Source organism: Mytilus trossulus, chromosome 9, assembly GCF_036588685.1.
Source record: "Mytilus trossulus isolate FHL-02 chromosome 9, PNRI_Mtr1.1.1.hap1, whole genome shotgun sequence".
NCBI classification, from domain to species: Eukaryota; Metazoa; Mollusca; class Bivalvia; order Mytilida; family Mytilidae; genus Mytilus; species Mytilus trossulus.
In genome coordinates, this window is record NC_086381.1 from 64421909 (window position 1) to 64442134 (window position 20226).

The 20226-nt window shown below is 31.1% G+C and overlaps 1 protein-coding gene across 1 annotated transcript in view; it reads right to left on the minus strand.

The window, feature by feature from the left end:
* The window catches only part of LOC134684850 (uncharacterized), a 33471-nt gene that overhangs the window by 2635 nt on the left and 10610 nt on the right, over positions 1-20226 (minus strand). The window contains exons 2-4 of the mRNA XM_063544160.1: positions 6760-6918; positions 4610-4796; positions 3976-4073 (exon numbers count right to left, since the gene is read on the minus strand). Of these exons, the coding sequence (XP_063400230.1) occupies positions 3976-4073; positions 4610-4778 (267 nt within the window). The 5' untranslated portion in view covers positions 4779-4796; positions 6760-6918. The remainder of the gene's footprint in view (positions 1-3975; positions 4074-4609; positions 4797-6759; positions 6919-20226) is intronic.

Consider the following 20226-nt stretch of genomic DNA (forward strand, 5'->3'; position numbering starts at 1 on the left):
GTATTAAGGTTGCTGAGATTATACCATAACAAGGTGTTAGGTCAAAGGTCAAGGTCAACATATAAATTTGACCTTGAGATATTTTTCGAAGATACATGAATTGATGATGATTGGTGAAGATCCTAGGTCTCTACGACTTACGGTTTCTGAGTTTTGGTGGTCAACCGACACCGGTTAATTTTCATAGGGGCATAACCCTACCAATGAGTCGTTGAATCTTTTCGATCCAAATGTAACGAAGAACCGGGGTCTGGTCCTGAACAAATTTCACCCTTTGTTTTTTCTCTACCTTTTACGGTTACGGTGTTGGAACGATAACAAGGTTTTTTGGTTTCGGAGGGATAACTCCGAACCGACAAAATTTTTCGACTAACAGGGTGAGTTCCGGATAGGTATTCATGACACGAATACAAAGTGTGAATATGAAAGCGACACGTCTTACGGTTACGGAGGCTAACTTCGTCAAAGTTTGGCGGAACAAAAAGAATAATAATAATTAAACTGTCAATTGTTCTTGAACAATTGAGAGGTCTTTCCTTTTTTAATGTAAAATACATGTTCCGACAGACGTAGAATGTATTGAAAAGGTCAAGGTCAACCTTAAAAAGCTCGAAAACACACTAAAAATCCTTTAAATAAGGTTAAAAACACTAAATTCGCTATCTGGGACATGACCTTGACCTTTGACCTTTTGACCTTTGTCAAGGTCATTAGTCTAAAATGTCATTGCTGAAGACTCCATGGGTCTAGGACCTTTGGTTATATAGTAAAACCTGATTTTGTCTTACAAGAAACCTAAAGCAGGGGTTATGCCCCTTAAAAAAAGGTCAAATCTCTTCGGTCAAAATGTAACAAAGTTGCGCCGTAATGACCCAAACATTTTCCACTATTTAAAACTTCTGTAAGTATAATGGTTTCTGAGATTATCCCATAACAAGGTGTTAGGTCAAAGGTCAAGGTCAACATACAAATTTGACCTTGAGGTATTTGACAAAGATACATCAATTGATGATGAATGGTGAAGATCCTAGGTGTCTACGACTTACGGTTTCTGAGTTTTGGTGGTCCACCGACACGGGTTAATTTTCATAGGGGCATAACCCTACCAATGAGTCGTTGAATCTTTTCGATCCAAATGTAACGAAGAACCGGGGTCTGGTCCTGAACAAATTTCACCCTTTGTTTTTTTTCTACCTATTATGGTTACGGTGTTGGAACGATAACAAGGTTTTTTGGTTTCGGAGGGATTACTCCGAACCGACAAAATATTTCGACTAACAGGGTGAGTTCCAGATAGGTATTCATGACACCGATACAAAGTGTGAACATGAAAGCGACACGTCTTACGGTTTAGGCTGCTAACTTCGTCAAAGTTTGGCGGAAGAATAATAATAATAATTAAACTGTCAATTGTTCTTGAACAATTGAGAGGTCTTTCCTTTTGCAATGTAAAATACATGTTCAAATAGACGTAGAATGTATTGAAAAGCTCTAAAACACACTGAAAATCCTTTAAATAGGGTTAAAAACACTAAATTCGCTATCTTGGACATGACCTTGACCTTTGACCTTTTGACCTTTGTCAAGGTCATTAGTCCCCAATGTCATTGCTGAAGACCCCATGGGTCTAGGACCTTCGGTTATGTAGTAAAAGCTGATTTTGTCTTTTCAGAAACGTAAAAGAGGCTTTATGCCCCTTAAAAAAAGGTCAAATCTTTTCGGTCAAAATGTAACAAAGTTGCGCCGTAATGACCCAAACATTTTCCACTATTTGAATTCTCTGTAAGTATTAAGGTTGCTGAGATTATACCATAACAAGGTGTTAGGTCAAAGGTCAAGGTCAACATACACATTTGACCTTGAGATATTTTTCGAAGATACATGAATTGATGATGAATGGTGAAGGTCCTAGGTCTCTACGACTTACGGTTTCTGAGTTTTGGTGGTCCACCGACACCGGTTAATTTTCATAGGGGCATAACCCTACCAATGAGTCGTTGAATCTTTTCGATCCAAATGTAACGAAGAACCGGGGTCTGGTCCTGAACAAATTTCACCCTTTGTTTTTTTTCTACCTATTATGGTTACGGTGTTGGAACGATAACAAGTTTTTTTGGTTTCGGAGTGATTACTCCGAACCGACAAAATATTTCGACTAACAGGGTGAGTTCCAGATAGGTATTTATGACACCGATACAAAGTGTGAACATGAAAGCGACACGTCTTACGGTTTAGGCTGCTAACTTCGTCAAAGTTTGGCGGAAGAATAATAATAATAATAATAATAATAATAATAAACAGAAGAAATACAGTAAGGTCTTTCCCTTTTGTAAAAGGAAAGACCTTAATAATAATAAACAGAAGAAATACAGTAAGGTCTTTCCCTTTAGTAAAAGGAAAGACCTTAATAATAATAATAAACTGTCAATTGTTCTTGAACAATTGAGAGGTCTTTCCTTTTATAACGTAAAATACATGTTTCAATAGACGTAAAATGCATTGAAAAGCTTTAAAACACACTGAAAATCCTTTAAATAAGGTCAAAAACACATAATTAGATATATGGGAATTGACCTTGACATTTGACCTTTTGACCTTTGTCAAGGTCATTAGTCCCCAATGTCATTGCTGAAGACCCCATGGGTCTACGACCTTTGGTTATGTAGTAAAAGCTGATTTTGTCTTTTCAGAAACCTAAAACAGACTTTATGCCCCTTAAAAATAGGTTAAATCTCTTCGGTCAAAATGTAACAAAGTTGCGCCGTAATGACCCAAACATTTTCCACTATTTAAAACATCTGTAAGTATAATGGTTGCTGAGATTATTCCATAACAAGGTGTTAGGTCAAAGGTCAAGGTCAACATACAAATTTGACCTTGAGGTATTTTTCAAAGATACATGAATTGATGATGATTGGTGAAGATCCTAGGTGTCTACGACTTATGGTTTCTGAGTTTTGGTGGCCAACCGACACCGGTTAATTTTTATAGGGGCATAACCCTACCAATGAGTCGTTGAATCTTTTCGATCCAAATGTAACGAAGAACCGGGGTCTGGTCCTGAACAAATTTCACCCTTTATTTTTTTTCTACCTATTACGGTTACGGTGTTGGAACGATAACAAGGTTTTTGGGTTTCGGAGGGATTACTCCGAACCGACAAAATATTTCGACTAACAGGGTGAGTTCCAGATAGGTATTCATGACACCGATACAAAGTGTGAACATGAAAGCGACACGTCTTACGGTTTAGGCTGCTAACTTCGTCAAAGTTTGGCGGAAGAATAATAATAATAATAATAATAAACAGAAGAAATACAGTAAGGTCTTTCCCTTTAGTAAAAGGAAAGACCTTAATAATAATATTAGTAATAATATAATAATATTATTAATAATATAATAATTATAAAAATAAAAATAGTAATGATAATAATAATAATAATAATAATAATAATAATAATAATAATAATAATAATAATAAAAATAATAAAAGAAATATTAAATACAAATATGAAAATTTTGTTTTTGTTGTTATATAGATAGAGGAATAGTGGTGTGAGTGCCAATGAGACAACTCTCAATCCAAATAACAATTTAAAAAAGTAAACCATTATAGGTCAATGTACGGCCAGAGCACAAAGCCTTGGCTCACACCGAACAACAAGCTATTAAGGGCCCCAAATTACTAGGGTAAAACCATTCAAACGGGAAAACCAACGGTCTCATCTGTATAAAAAACAAGAAACACGTATAAATTACATAAACAAACGACAACTACTGTACATCAGATTCCTGACTTAGAAAAGGTGCAAACATTTCATATTTACATTTTTGGCAGAACACAGCTTTTATAAGTTATTTTTAACACGAAAATATAACTGTCTTGGTGTACTCACCTATACCTACGTTATTACATTTCTGTAATTACAGAGTTTGACGTTTGCTAAAATTCTTATAAACGTCGTTTAAACCTACCCAAATAGCAGACACCACGGATCCTCCATCTAGTCCGAGCATAATGGTTTTCTTATCAAACGTAAATGTAGGTATAGTGGCATTTGTAATAACAACTTCTATATAAAAAAAATGTAATGTATCAATTTGTATGATAACAAATAATTATCGGTGAGATATAACTTATCTTCATGTGTGTATATTTACATTTATTGCAACGATTTACACCAATTACATATATTAAACATCATTTCTAATGTTCCAAGTCCCTGTATATTGCATGATGATAGATTTTGAATACTGTAAATTCCGAAATTATTGAGTGCAATTATTATTGCGATTTGTCATTTTAGACTAAAAAGCAATTCGAATTTTTGCAATTTTGTTAACAAAATCCTGTTTTATTCATATAAAAAAAATTAGAATGCGAGTTAGAATTATTGCAGATATAACCCTGTCGCATTTAACTGTAAAAATCGTATAATTCTGAATGTATTGTACCATTAAAGAAAAACAAACCGATGCGTATTGGCGAAAAAAAAAATCTCCATTCAATTTTCATTTATACATTCGTACATTTGTTTAAATATTAAACAGCGACCAACTAATGTAATAAACAACAATTATTATGATATTCAAGTGAAAAAAGATATACCTTTCTTCCCTAAATTGTCACAAAATTTCTTGTCGATTCCTATTGAAACGAATGCCATGATTAAACAGCCTAAGCCAAGAAGTATCTGTATTGCACCATATCTTTTGAGAGTAGCACCCAATCGTTCCTTTGCAGTGACAACTTTCGATTCCATGGTATAGAACTTCATAACTAGGCTTTTTCAATCCTATTAAAATGAATCAAATTCTCTTCATCTTTATACTTTTTTGCTTTACAAATGTTTTGATATGAGCGTCACTGATGAGTCTTGTGTAGACAAAACGCGCGTCTGGCGTACTAAATTATAATCCTGGTACCTTTGATAACTATCTATATCTAAATAAAGTGATAGATTACAGGATTGAAATTTGTATTTGCGCCAGACGTGCGTTTCGTCTACAAAAGACTAACTTATGACGCTCGAATAAAAAAAAACAGTTAAAAAGGCCAAATTAAGATCGAAGTTGATGAGCATTGAGGACCCACTATTCCTAAAAGTTTTACAGATAATATGATATATTCCTGAGGTAAAGAAAGCCTTAGTATTTCAAAAATTCTAAATTTCGTAAACAGTTAATTTGTATTTATGACCATACCAATGATAATTCATGTCAGCACAGAATTGACTACTGAGCTGGTGATACCCTCGGGGAATAAAAACTCCACTACCAGGAGCATCGACCTAGTGGTTGTAAAGAAACTCATCGTAGATACCAGGACAAAAATGTTATATTTATGCCGATTGCCCGTTTTAACCAGAAAGGACTGAAAAAAATAATATTATTGATTGAAATTTTCAGATTTAAGAATATATTATAGTATGGGTTACGGCAATAGCAAAATACCGGTATGGTAGGGCATACAAATCCTGAACATAAAAAAAGTAAAATTTCAAGAAATGATTTAATATTTAAATACAAGAAAAATAAAATCTTAAAAAGATAATGGCAAAAAAGGACATAATTGTTGGGAAAGAAATGGAAGACAAACGTAAGGGTGGACTTGTTTTCATGAGCAAAAACACATCTCTGTAAAGTTATCGTTAATGGACAAAAATTCAAAATCAAACTGTTTGAAAATCAAACGTTTAGCAGAGAACGTATTATGCTATTTAGTAATTGCGTTTGGTATTAACTCGGACATGTAAACATGGTAAATACCTAGAATTAGATACATTATCAAAACGTTAAATGGAATGTTTACCAAACTTTTATTTTTTTTGGAAATACTAAGGATACTTTAAGGAGTAGATACCCGTTGCTGTTTTTTTTTTAAATTTTCGGAATTTCGTGTCGCTTTTCACTTTCGTTCTTTATTTGGCCTTTTTTTTATGTGTATCATTGAAGGATAAAAACTATTTTTTATCTTATTTTCCAATTTGAATGCATGATAAAGACTTGGTAAAATCGAAAAAAAAACTTTTTGAAATCCTTCTTTCTTACTGTCAATAAAAATTCTTGTTTTCATATCAAATGAAAAGACTAGATCATATTTTACATTCCTTAGAAAACATCCAAATAATCATTTTATAGATCGAAGTGGAAATTGATATGCATTTGTCCAGAGAAGAAAAGAACATACAATGTGCTTCGTTCCTAACCAAAGCATTTTTTATGTATCACATCGATCTTTGACCCTATGGTAATAATGTCTACTATATCATGCTAAGAATTTTAAATAATGATTTCTGGATATATAAAATTGGAACAGTTATAATAAATATATATGATATAATAAAAAAATAACCTGGGTTAGCACTTTAGAAAAGGCAAAACAATCAGATGGACAACTGCATTACTTAAGCACTTCTCATATCTAAATTTTTCTTTTTTTACTTTTCTTGATACCTTTACTTGGTTTTAGACCGATGTAAAATTTTGTCACAATCATAAATATTGGAATCTCCTGCTCAAGTATTTTATATCGATTTTGTTTACGGCAGCGATGTTTAAATACCGAACAACTGTTTAAACAGTAACAGAACACCACCTTTTATTGTTCAGAGATTTCAGATCAGAAATTTAAATGGTCATTAAATCTTTCTAAATCGTTCGTGTTTTCACCTTTATCTCTTGTTAAAATATTTAATTGAACAATTTAGTAATATTCAGTTAAACAATTATTTATCTTTGTCCTTTATTAAGACTTACCGATTGGCTAGCTCAATGTCAATCTGGATCTGGAATTGCAGGATGGATTCTTATCTTTAAAACTCATCCGCAGTACATGCTATTTTATACAGGCATCAATATCCCGTGACCAGGCTTCTTGACATGTTTTCAAACCCGTGAAGTTTCAGTTCACAGGCCCTAAAAAGTTATATAAGTAGTTATGTAATAAAAATTAACATATATTCGCACATTTTATAAACTGCTCTAAATAACTTATTTTTTCACCAGATTTTACCACTCGTCAGCATTTTTTCATTCGATTTTAATATTATGACATGAGAAACTAACCGAATAAATGCAACTATGTGATGGAAATATAAATGAGAATTGTTTGCATACTAAATAGACTTAATTACATAACTAGTATTTGATAAAGCATGTTCAAAACCTCAAATTAAAATTTGAGTTTTAATATTTGAAGTTTGAATTTGATATTTAAAGATTCCTGATAGAATTATAAGGGGGCATTAAATTTTTTTCCCCATTTTGTTATTGAATTGTATTGTAGGATTTGAACATGCCTGCTGCCGATTATGACAAAAACGGTTGCTTCCGACAATCATATCACTAGCATTTTAATATTATTGATTAAAATCATACATTAACACCAAAAAGTATAAATTTCCATTCAAAAATATATTCTTGAGAACGATGGAAAAAAAAATATTTTGGTAGAATGCATACATGTCTTCAAATTTAATTGCATACGAATAAGAATAAGAAAAAGAATATTTATCTAATCCAATTAAAGGGCCCGTTTCCGAGCATATACATATATATAATATTAATTATACAGTAAATTTTAAATAACTATACGCTTACTAGATGGTGTTTGAAAATAGATAATAAAAGCGGATTAATATTTTATGTGAACATGATCCCAATTATTGCAATAACAGTAAAGTTGTTTGAGATACACTTAACGAATGCACGTAATTTACATATGATTGTATCTTGTACTACAAATAGTAACAAGCTTTCATTATATCATTTTTCACGTTAATAACATTAACGGTACCAATTGTCCTGCACCATAAGCGCATTACCATAATACATGTCTCTTCAGTAATGCTCGTGGCCACAATATTTGAAATCCAAAGCTTATATAAAGGATGAAGAGCTATAATCCAAAAGGTCCAAAAGGTATAGCCAAATCCGTGAAAGGAATCAGAGCGTTGCATGAGGGAGATCCATTCCTTAATTTATAATAATTTCTAACATTTTGTAACAGCAAATTTTAATAACACCAAAAAATCCGTATTTTCATGCAAGTACCGAAGTACTGGCTACTTGGCTGGTGATACCCTCGGGGACTAACAGTCCACCAGCTAAGGCATCGACCCAGTGGTAGTAATAACATTTACGGTACCAAAATATTTGAAATCAAAAGCTTATACTGGCTACTGGGGTGGTGATACTATAATGTTGGAATCAGCTAGAGGTGACAATGATTATTTTAGCTATCTAAACTATTATATTGAAATATTGCTACGATTACTTAGAAAAGGCTTGTATATTATTTTTTTCTTGTTTGCTTGAGGAACGAGATGGGGGACCTTATTGTATTTTTAAGCCTGTTTCAAGACAATATCAACATTAAAGCAGAGAGTTTCTGTCTAGAGAACAATACCCGCACCATTGATTCTCTCATGCAGGAAATCTTCCCCAGCGTTTACATTTACCCAGTAAATTAACTCAACATAGATACTAGGATTACAATGTTGCAAGTGTTGTACGCAAGACGCTTGTGTTGTCTTAAAACAGACTAATCAATTGAGCTCGAACCAGAACGTCAGTACGACGCTGATGAGCATTGAAAACCAGCCAATCTTATCTTTTCCTTTCTGGCGTAGAAAATCCTTAGTATATCGAATAATTTAAAGTTTAGTCAAAAGCTAGTTGATAATTTTGACCATTACAATGATAACTCATGTCAACACAACGTCCTTACTTCTGGGCTGGCGATACTCTCTGTACAGAAAGCTCCACCAGCAGCGGCTAAAAACAAGTGGTTATAAATATATTCACTATAGATATCAGGATTTCTATGTTGTACGCCAGAAGCGCTTCTTCTTAAAACGTCAGTGAAGTAAAGTACGAATTCGTAGAGCATTGCGGACCTAGATTTGGAACTGTGTACCTCTCCTTGCCGACCTCTTTGTATTTTCATATGAGTCGGAGTTCCTTCATGCACTTGTCAAAAACAAGAAGATATAAGAACCCAGATCATTTAATTTCACATTCAGATATATTGATGATGTTCTTTCCATTTACAAACATATGTTTCTGATTGGATTCCAGTAATATATCCACCAGAACTAGAAATAAAAGAAACAACAGACACGGCTTTCTCTGCTTCATGTTTAGGCTTATATCTCGAATTTAACACTAGCTGTTATCTCAGTATTAGAATCAATGACAAACGTGACGATTTTAATTTCCTCCACCTTATTAGCAATATACTTTCACCTGCATATCGGATAAACATTGCCTAACTCATTCGGTATTCAAAAGCTTGCAACTGCTACCCAGACTTTGTAAAACGTCACCAGTGTCTGAGCAAAAAGTTGAAGAACCAGGGGTATGTTAAAGAACGTCTTATCAAAGTTGTAATTTTAGCGGTATATTTATCATTGCCATAACGCATGAGGTTTAGCTAGCCACAAAACCAGGTTCAACCCACCATTTTTTTCATAAAATGTCCTGTACCAAGTCAGGAATATAGCACTTGTTATCTAATAGTTCGTTTCTATGTATGTTGCACTTCATGTTTCTGTTGTTTCGTTGTTTTCCTTTTAAAGGTGATGTGTTTCCCTTAGTTTTAGTTTGTAACCCGGATTTGTTTTTTTCTCAATCGATTTATGACTTTGAACAGCGGTATACTACTGTTGCCTTTATTCATCGGAAGATATCAAGCCCTTATTGATAAATATTTCGCATAAACTACACAAATAATACACGATGGTCTTGAAGTAAAGATTCAAACTATAGTATTCTATTCTTGTCTTTTTAAATATAACTTTTACTGTTTATTCTATTTTTGTTGATATCAATTTGACGTGCCTCGGTATTTATACATCCCGTAATTGTATTATTGTGCAATGGTAAATTTTTGTACTCTAGTCTTTCGAATTGCTAATGTTTGTTTTAAAGCTTTTGTTGCTTTTCTTTGTTGACATATTTGTTTGTTTTTATAGTTTTTATGAGTATAGCACAATGTTTATTGCTGTCCCCCTATTTTTGACATTTTTACCAATAATGTTTGTTTGTTTTCCTCACACAAAGTTGTCAATATAATGGAATTTATGCGACTGTCGTACAAGTGAGAGGTTTAGCTAGCTATAAATTCAGGTTTAATCCATCATTTTCTACATAAGAAAATGCCAGTACCAAGTCAGGAATATGACAGTTGTTATCCATTCATCTGATGTGTTTGAGCTTTTAATTTTGCAATTTGCTTAGAAACTTTACATTTAGCATTTTAGATGTTGTTATTTTACTTTTTACGATCGAATTGGCACATGGACATTCATACAATTGAACGAACAAACATTTTGTCGATCTCTTTTTTTTTTCTTGTTACAGAGGAATAACAATAACTAGAAAACATATACGCGGGGAAATAATTTCTATACAAATAAGGGTTTTGTTATATAGGGTTAATTTCAAAACATTATTTACTGTATGAATCATGTGCAGACAATCTTTTTGATACATGTATGTCAATATGAGGGATACAGTGAAGTACGTCTCATAACTTGACATCAGCTGGAAATTGAAAAGAATTCAACTTAGCTAAGATTTTTTTGGCTTTCCTATTTTCAGTCTTCAAATAGCGCTTTATATAGATATAAAACTGCAGAGATGTGTTATGATTGCCAATTCAATAGTTATCCAACAGGTTCTGATTGACTATAGATCAACATACGGACGAAATTCGGAGTATATATATCCCAGTTGATATGATATTTCATAGCGTTAGTTTCCTTTCATGTTTCTGTGATGGGAGGTTGCTGTTTTTAAATAGCTTACTTGGATAATAAAATATGTGGATCGTTGAGGTATCAGAATCCTGTTCTTTTTATTTATTAAGTAGTATTTTGTAAACTTTCTTTTTCTTTCAGCAACTTTTTGTTTTGTTTTGCCTGGTATTGTTGGGTGTCTTCTGCTAGTGATTTTGTCATTGTCCCACTGCCACTTCTGTAGTGTAGCCATTTAAATAACATTGACAAATATGTAAATAATTCTTCATTAAAGTTTAAATAGTATACATGTTACAGTAACTGCTGATAAGATCCATATGCACGTCAGTAAATAATAGTCACGTTATCAGACAACTATAAAGCTATCTAATAATTATGTTTGAGAGTATGAAAAGTGTGGGGTTATCTTGTCATAGGCTATTTAGTATAACGATTGTTAATTTGATAAAGTATCACATATCGATATAATACAATTATGAAATGTCAAGAAGTACATAGAAAAACGAATAAATTATGTCTATTTATACAAATTGAAGTCATTATTTTGTCCGATAGTAAAGGAATAAATAAATTCAATCCAATAACGTCCATAAACTACAAAATCGTTTAAATGCAAGTATAACTAATAATTTATGGTTAAATAGCATTTTATCGTCAGTTATATGAGCCCTTTTATATTCAAAAAGTATTATCCAATTTGGATTTCATAATCCCCGAGATACTTTGTCGCCTTGCTTAGTACTTTCTGCTTGATTCAGGTAACTGTCTTTGATGCGGTTACAAGTTAATGAATTTAAGCCTTAGCATTTTGAACTTAACATCGGCTAAAAGTCTGAAAAGTCTTAGTAAAGAAATAGCTATCAAAGTACCAGGATTATAATTTAATACTCCAGACGCGCTTTTCGTCTACATAAGACGCATCAGTGACGTTCATATAAAAATAATTATAAAGCAAAACAAGTACAAAGTTGAAGAGCATTGAAGAAAACGTTAAGCCTTGTTAAGAGCTTATTTTTGCAGATATTTTCCACTTGAAAATGCAGTACTGTTTAGACGCTTTGCTGGCAGTCAATCAATTATTGATCATGCAGTATGTTTTCAAAAGTTCAGTATGTTGATGTTTCGTACTGGTGATTTCTGGACATTCTGAACCAAGACTAAATAGGTCTTAATTGACCGCAAACGAATTGTCTGAACAGTACTGTAGATAAGATTGACAAATAAATAGGAAAAAACTGGTTTTTTTTTTTAGAGCTGTTGAAATTAAAATAACAATTTTTTTTTTTAAAGAGGGTATTATATCAGTGTTTAATTTTACCTATGGTGTTTCGATTGTTTTTGTTTTTACATTATTTGTAAGTACCTTTTTACCATTTATTGTTCGTTGATGTATGTTCAGTTCATATTTTAACTGGTCGTTGAAAGAAGTTAATCTGAGATTTGGAATAACTAGTTAGCTCCACATGCTTGTGTGTCTGTTTTAATGAAAATACGAATATTGTGTTTTTAAAATTTGATGTTTACATATTTTTTGAAAATGTTTTAAATTTAGGAAAATATATCCCTCATGCAAAGATCTGATTCCTTTCACGACTATGGCTATACTTTTGTCGTTTTTGGTTCATAATCCCATATTTTTTTTAATAAGTTTATGGATTTTCAAATATTCTTGTTCGGGCATCACCGAAGAGACATTAATTTTTGCAATACGCAACTGGTCCAATATTGAATGTACCGTTAATTTCATTATCGGTCAGTATTTAGTAACGTATTTTGTGATTAAGATGACAGCTCAGTTACATATGCCTAGTTCTGAAAGTACTGATAATAATATGGATATTTTGTTACCCTTCCATTATTCCTTTTAATTTTAAAATCTTGTACATTGAGATAGCTTTTAACAAAAACAATTAGAAACAAAATATTGTCTATAAACTCATCATAGATACCAGAACTTAATTTAGTATACGCCAGATTTGTCGACACTTTGTATACGTAGGTTGTATTTCGTTTTAAAAAGTTAGATTTTCTTCGTTTTCTAGGCGAACCACTAGTTCTTTGTTAACTATTGTAACAAAACACACAACTGGTGCCATTATTCTGTTACCTGATAATAGATTTGATTGGTTATTAGATATAATATAACTCTTTGAAAAAGAAGTAAAAATAGCAAACAAATAATGTATGGATTGTATGGCCAACATGGCAACAATGATTAATTTTTAATAAAATATGAAACGTTTTATTTATTTTGATATCAACATGTTCCATTAGTATCTTAATGGTTCTAAATGCTTTGTAGCTAGATTAGTTTTCCAAATTGTTTGATTCGAACGACAATTTTGAGTCTTAGCGAACTAAAGAATCAGCTTTGCATTCAATTCAGTATTGTTAAGTTGCATTTGAGACAATTCAGTACGATGTTGAAGTCTGCAGGTAAAATACAACTATTGGACATAGACTGGATAGATCATAATTGACTGCAAGGGAATTCACTGCACAGTATTGAATTATCGCAGTGGATAAGTCTTATAACTGACTGAAAAATTTAATAGGATTTTATAATTAATTGTTCAGTCTTTCAAGAGCTGTTCAGATTAAGTTAATAGTTTCAGATCAAAATTGGTTTGCTAGTGACATTTATGATTGGTTTTGATAAACAGTCAAACTATAGAGCCAAGCAATACTAGACGAGTTAAAAAAAAGTTTGAATTTTCTCTACATTTTACAAATAAATTTCTTAAAATACGTACACTATTGTTATCATGGTTATAATATATTCCAGAAACTCTGAACGATGAAAGCTTTTCAGATTTGTGAGGACCTCTGCCCCCAGACACATGACCATTCCAGCAGCTACAATGTATTTAAATTAAAACCAACAGAAAATCAATGTCCACTGATGAAACTAAGACTATTGATCAGAATGGGGACATTTGCGGATTGCTGTACACATTTGCTTCGATCATCTGTTAACTTGCAACTTCTTACACTCTGTTGTATAATATAGGGAAACAAAGAAGACAAAACCAAAATAAATAAATATATATTATTAAGTGATTAAACAAATACATTGGAACTAAATTGCAACTAATCAGTCTCTACTCAAATCTATAAAACAGTTCTATATATTTATCCTATCTTGATTAGCAAATCAGCATAATTTATTTTCATTGAATACACATGTTATTTTAAGTAAGAATCTTTTAAACGTATACAATAGTTTTGATTGAGACACTACTCAAATAGGATGTGGTGGGTTTTCAGGCACAGCATTACTTTTGTATATAACTATCTAAATTTAAAAATACAAGACGATTATTCAAACTAGAAAAGTATATACGAAAGATATAATTTTTGTTTTAACTTATACTAAGTCACGTTTTCTTTTAAATTATGTATTATCATCAAACCAGAAGAAATATTTATTATATTCAATTAGAAAATTAGAAAAGAAAAATAACGTAAAAAGATCGGTGTTGTTGTCCAAAAAAAAAGAAATTAATCACGAAATACAAAGTAATATTAATCTAATTCGCTAAATGCGAAATATAACTTTCCGACTATATCATAGTATATCAAAGTTTTGATTTGTTCATGTTATAGATAAATAGAAAAAAAACGCCAAATAATCAAAACATTGCATCTTGACTGATATTGCATTCTGTATTATCCATAGAATATGATGATGTTCGTATTTATGTGATAGTTACTGAGTTAAGTCAGAAAATAATTGAATTTGATATGGAAAAGTCATCGGCTGTATGTGATTGTTTGACCAATTTATTTGTTCACCGATTTATATGAGAATGTTGAATAAAGCCACATATTACCACTATTTATAGCAGTATTGGTTTTTAATAGTAGCAGCGTTCTTTTTAGGACGTTATTATAAACATCAATTTTTATTTTCCACCAAATTTACTTAAACCATTTACATGTCAATAGGTTTTTTTGGACCGCGAACATATAGCGCATGCGTTAACGTCAAACGTTTTACTGATTAAATGATTCAACTAAGGACATTGTCCGCATTTAATAATATAAACAGTATGTCTTATTCTCTATTCATGGCTTTTTTCTTTATGACCATTAAATTATTGATAAAATCAGTATTTTGAAAACGCCAAATATATTTAAAAAAATAGTGAAGGTGATAAAAGGAAACAATCATTGACACATTTATTTTGAATGTACTGATAATTTATTTGGTGGCACCTAAATGGTATAAAGAAGGTTAAGCATAAAATTATGTAAAAAATAAGTCAGATATAACTAAGTGTCCATGATTTCAAAGTGACTTAGCAAAATATGAGTTTCGTTGTATGTAACAAAATAAATTACTATCAATTTAACATGAACATGACAAAATTTTACGGATAACACAGAATGCAATATAAGTCAAGATGCAATGTTTTAATGATTTGTCAATGCTCTGCTATTAATGCATATTTACGAAGGAAAACTATTCAGGCCAAGTTGCAAGATAATACAGTAGTTTAAGGATGTTCGCTCTTCTGTTTTGAAATAACAAGTTATGTTATCCGTGATCTACTTTTTGAGATATAATCAATTGAAAATTTGGCGAGAAATAGTTCTCTCTAGATTTTTCATATATTTAACATCGACAACTTTTTCCTTTCCAAAACTATAAAAAAATAACAAAGATTCTATAAAATTTTCAGAAATGACTTTTAAAACTATATGCAATTAAATTATGAAAGGAAAAGTAGGGGTCTGTTGGCAAATTTTTTATTGGCACTATATGGATAAAACAAGAGGATTCCGAAAATCTGACAAAAAGTCAAAGACAAGAGTAGCGAACTTCCTTAACTTCCTGTTACAGCGCAAATAAAAGTAAACTCTTTCAAATTCATATTGACAAGAAAAAAACACCACCATAAAAAAAAAAACAAAAAAATAAAAAATAAAAAAAACGTGTATTAGGTTTTTTTTTAATATTCATCTTTAAATTAATTTTTAAATGATCATAGCTTGAGAAATTGAGAGGAATAAATGAACAAATGATATCAGCAATGAATATAAAAAGCATTCTCTCCCAGCATCAAAATATGAGACTGGTTACTCATAATGGTTGATTATTATCATGTGCTCAAAGACTCGTGCAATTTAAACAATAATTTTAGTATTTTATGATTAGAAAAACCATGAAGCCCACCCAGGAGCGATAATTTTACATTTTTTTTTTATTATTTCCCTCTTTCACTTTTTAACGATTGATTAACATATTTTACAGAAAATGAAAATGATGCATGAATTTGCATTTAATCTTTAGTAATGAATTCCTCCAGTATCTAAATTCATTTATTTTTGAGAAACGCGTGAAGTATGTCACCCATGAAAACATTTTTGCGAGGTGTGAACGAGCTTTTTCGTCGATATAAAAACATAAAAAAATCTTCATTTCATCATATGATCTTAAAAAAAATACCCAAACTAAATAGTCCTATGTCTAGAAAAGTTTTAAATTTTGAATTAAATCGAGGCGCTAACATGCAACAAGAATAATGCCAAATTCGTTAAAGTAGAATCAACATGTGCATATTATTAAAGACAACGTCTGACGACGTTCCGAATTTTGGATTGACACACTATTTATGTTCAAGGTTCAGACTATATTCGAGTACCGAAACACCCCTCAATTGGCGGAACAAAACAAAATAACATTAACGTGGAAAGCACACTTCACTGTACAATATCTGTTTAGAAAAAAGACAGGAACAATTTACTAGAATATCTATATTTTATTAAATTACATAACATTAATGCATAGAACTTATTCTCAGTAATTAAGTTTTTTTTCTGAATTGTAAAGTTCGAAACTGCAGTATGGCGTCTATTTTTACTAATTTTGAAATAAAATAAATTGCGTACATATTGCGCGAGATGCATTCTGAAAGAAGACAATAGTAAGGGAGAAATAAAACACAAAAAATCAACACTTGCGAACAAATGATTTACATAAATTTACAGAACTCCGGTACCTTAAAACGTTCCTGACTATTTTGTTGCGTCCTGTCTGTAACCTGGTAAGTAAAATTCAGTAACGAGTTGCTTTTTATGTTTTTATAGTAAAGAGGACACCGCAAATGAAAATAAAAGTATTAAAAAAACAACATAATTTCAACGTTTATTCAAAATCTAACACTTTTAAATATTTCGACAAAAAGAACGAATAGAACACAACCGACATATTTTTTCGCTTGGTACTGCATCAAATGGTGGCTTAAATCCGGTTTTATTGCAAGCCAATTGATTAATGTGACATCAATTGATATCACAAGCAGCAGCCACAATTGTTCAAACATACATCTCAAACATACAACATAAAAAACTTTAAAATTCAAACAAACATGTAAATTGATCTGACTAAGATACTAAAAAGAAAAAGTTTTTGTTATCGATATTGCATACAGTATATTAAAACAAACTGACATATACTATTCCCAATAATGTAAAATTTAAGTAAAATTTAAACAGAAGGGTATACAAAATGAAAACAACACTATAAAAAAACTCATGCGTTATAATCACACATCTGAGCCAATCTGCATTAGAAACACCCAAGCTGAAACCAAAAAAGTGGATGCACAGATACCGTTCCAAGACCAACTGGAACTTTGTAGTTCAACAACAACAAAAAAACAAACTATAAAGTAAACATAATTATACACATCGTAAGCACTTATAATTTATCACTAAAAATCTCCATGTATAATCATGGTTTTTGTAAAGTATCTATTTAACGCTTGTAAATTAGATAGCGACTAACAGTTTTTTTTAAACAAATTTGATACTTAAATCTTTATAGGCTATTTCAAATGTAAACACCAGGTGGCAAAGTGCAATCAGGTGTGCTCACTAGGAAATTAACGAAAATTAATGTAGCATATAATTTAATCCAGGTATAAATGACAGATTACTTTTTATGTGTATCAAACGACAACGTCAATTCAAGTCTGTAAAGCTTTTAATCAGAAAAATCAATTATACTGTGTAAAAAATGTTTAGCAACCAATATTTTACATTTTAAATTTATCTAAATAAATAGTTTATACTTCAATAACAAACAACACTGAACTGAATAAAACATCGATTTTAAAGATTTCAACTTTGACAAAAATGTCAATGAGTTTTTTTTCAAAATTAAATGGTACGTTTTCAACTCTTTTGGTCTCTCACTATTCTAGAAGTAGATGGTGAATCATTTGACATGAATATCAATAATGTGGTCATTTTTATAAATTTCCTGTTTCATTGTGTTTATAAAACTTTGAATTTTTCGAAAAAAAACTAAGGATTTTCTTATCCCGGGCATATATTACCTTAGACGTATTTGGCACAACTTTTTGGAATTTCGGATTTTAAATGCTCTTCAACTTTTTTCTTGTTTGGCTTTATAAATATTTCGATATGAGCGTCACTGATGAGTCTTATGTAGACGAAACGTGCGTCTGGCGTACTAAATTATAATCCTGGTACCTTTGATAACTATTGCTACCAATTTGTATATTTTCTGTTATTCAAAAACCTCTGGATTTTTACACAGCTATGGTCAATTTGTGAAGACATATCATAAGGCTTCTGCATTCAATATACGTAACTTACAGGTATTTATATAAAATGTGTTCAACATACCTTAAAAAATAATTGATAATAATAGGATTTTTCAATAGGCGTAAGGATGTACACCTCTGAGGAGCCACACATTTCAAGAATTAAACGTTTTTTTGCTAACCTGATTTTTTGGTTTATATGACTGTAAAAACATAATCGGTGTTGAAAAAAATATATGGTGGTGCACTTCTTTTTTTGCTACGGCAATAGGTAGGTGTTGATATAAGAAAGGTTAATAAATTTTCGTTGCATTTTCGTGTCAAATGTACAACGCCGTCAAATTTTGGAAATATGGGATTTTTCTCTTCTTTTTTTAGAACAAAAAACATATTATTTCAACTTTTTGTTATAAATGTTTGAAAAAATACATAATTTATCTAAGCAATTTGAAAAAAAAAATATACACTTTACATTTTCAACATGAGCTGTAAAGCATGTTTAAGCCAAGTTAAAGCTATGGATAAACATACTGTACAGTTCAAAATTAATAAAATTAAAAATGATATGGGTTAAGCCTTTTAAACCCTGCGGTGACATATAGTAGTTAACTTCTATTTCGATTTGTATCTGGTGGAAGATTGTTTTATTGGCAATCATATCACATCTTCTTATCTAGATTTTGTTTGATTTTTAAAAATAAAAATAATTCACGTAATACGGTATAACATGTATAAACAGGCTTTGTCATGTCCTTTCTTTTATTTGAGGTTCCATAAACGGCCCAGCATTTTGTAATTCTAAGTTAAATTCAAAATGATGTATGTTAAAACTGTGTTTATAAACAGTATTTAATGATATAGCGCTAATAAATAATTTTAAAAACGATGCACATAATCATGATAACGTAAACATGTAAAAGAAATAGTTTATGTTTGCAATCTTAAAATATCCCAGTCTGAATATCCTTTATATTAAATAAATTAAGATTAAGGTTTCGGCATAAATTAATGTGTTCAGATTACTGGAATGCTATATCTTCCCAAGTTCTACACAGTATGATAAAACACAATATTCAACTGATTTTACATTCAAGATGTAGTGAGCCTATGATTATTTTTATCTATGATTATTGTCTACGTATGATACACAAAGTTTGTAGCAACTGTAAATGAACAGTATACTATATTCTACAAAGCCCATTTAGACCGGTATAGTTGTTTCATATTTTCAAATTATACTCAGAAATAAACTTTCGATTGATATTTTACGTCTCAGTTCGTAATCGAGTCTCGTTTAAATGAATATTTATCTTTTGTTTAGCCTCAAGCAGAGAAATAATCCAGTCTGTTTTATGTGTTTTGTCTTGAAATCAGAATTTGGTGAATAAAAGAAAAAAACTTATTTCAGATGAATTGTTTTTAACATAAGGAGAAAGCTAGTGTGGAAACGACCACTTGGTTCGAGGTCACATTTATTGTCCTTTGATATTCGTGGTTCACATATAAAGTCCATAGTGTGGACAGAGTATAACTTTTTTATATACTTTCCTTAATAATTTTTCATATATTCTGCATGAAATATTAAGCAGGGTATGCTTTTACATGTTAAACTTAGGTGATCGACTTTAAAATAAAGGTAAAAAGTTAAAATGTCTTAAGATGTCAAACTGAATTATATATTCCCTTAACTTTGAACTGTCCGATTTTGAGGGAGGACTGGTAGTCTTTTTTATAATTTTGATTTAATTTGTCCTTAAAATAGTACACTACACAAAAACCTTTTCAAGATACTTTCAAAATGAAATAGAAATCAGAACCCGCGGAACAAATATGATGAATATGATACTTGTTTTTAGTTGCATTTACAAATTAAACAGACCAAACAG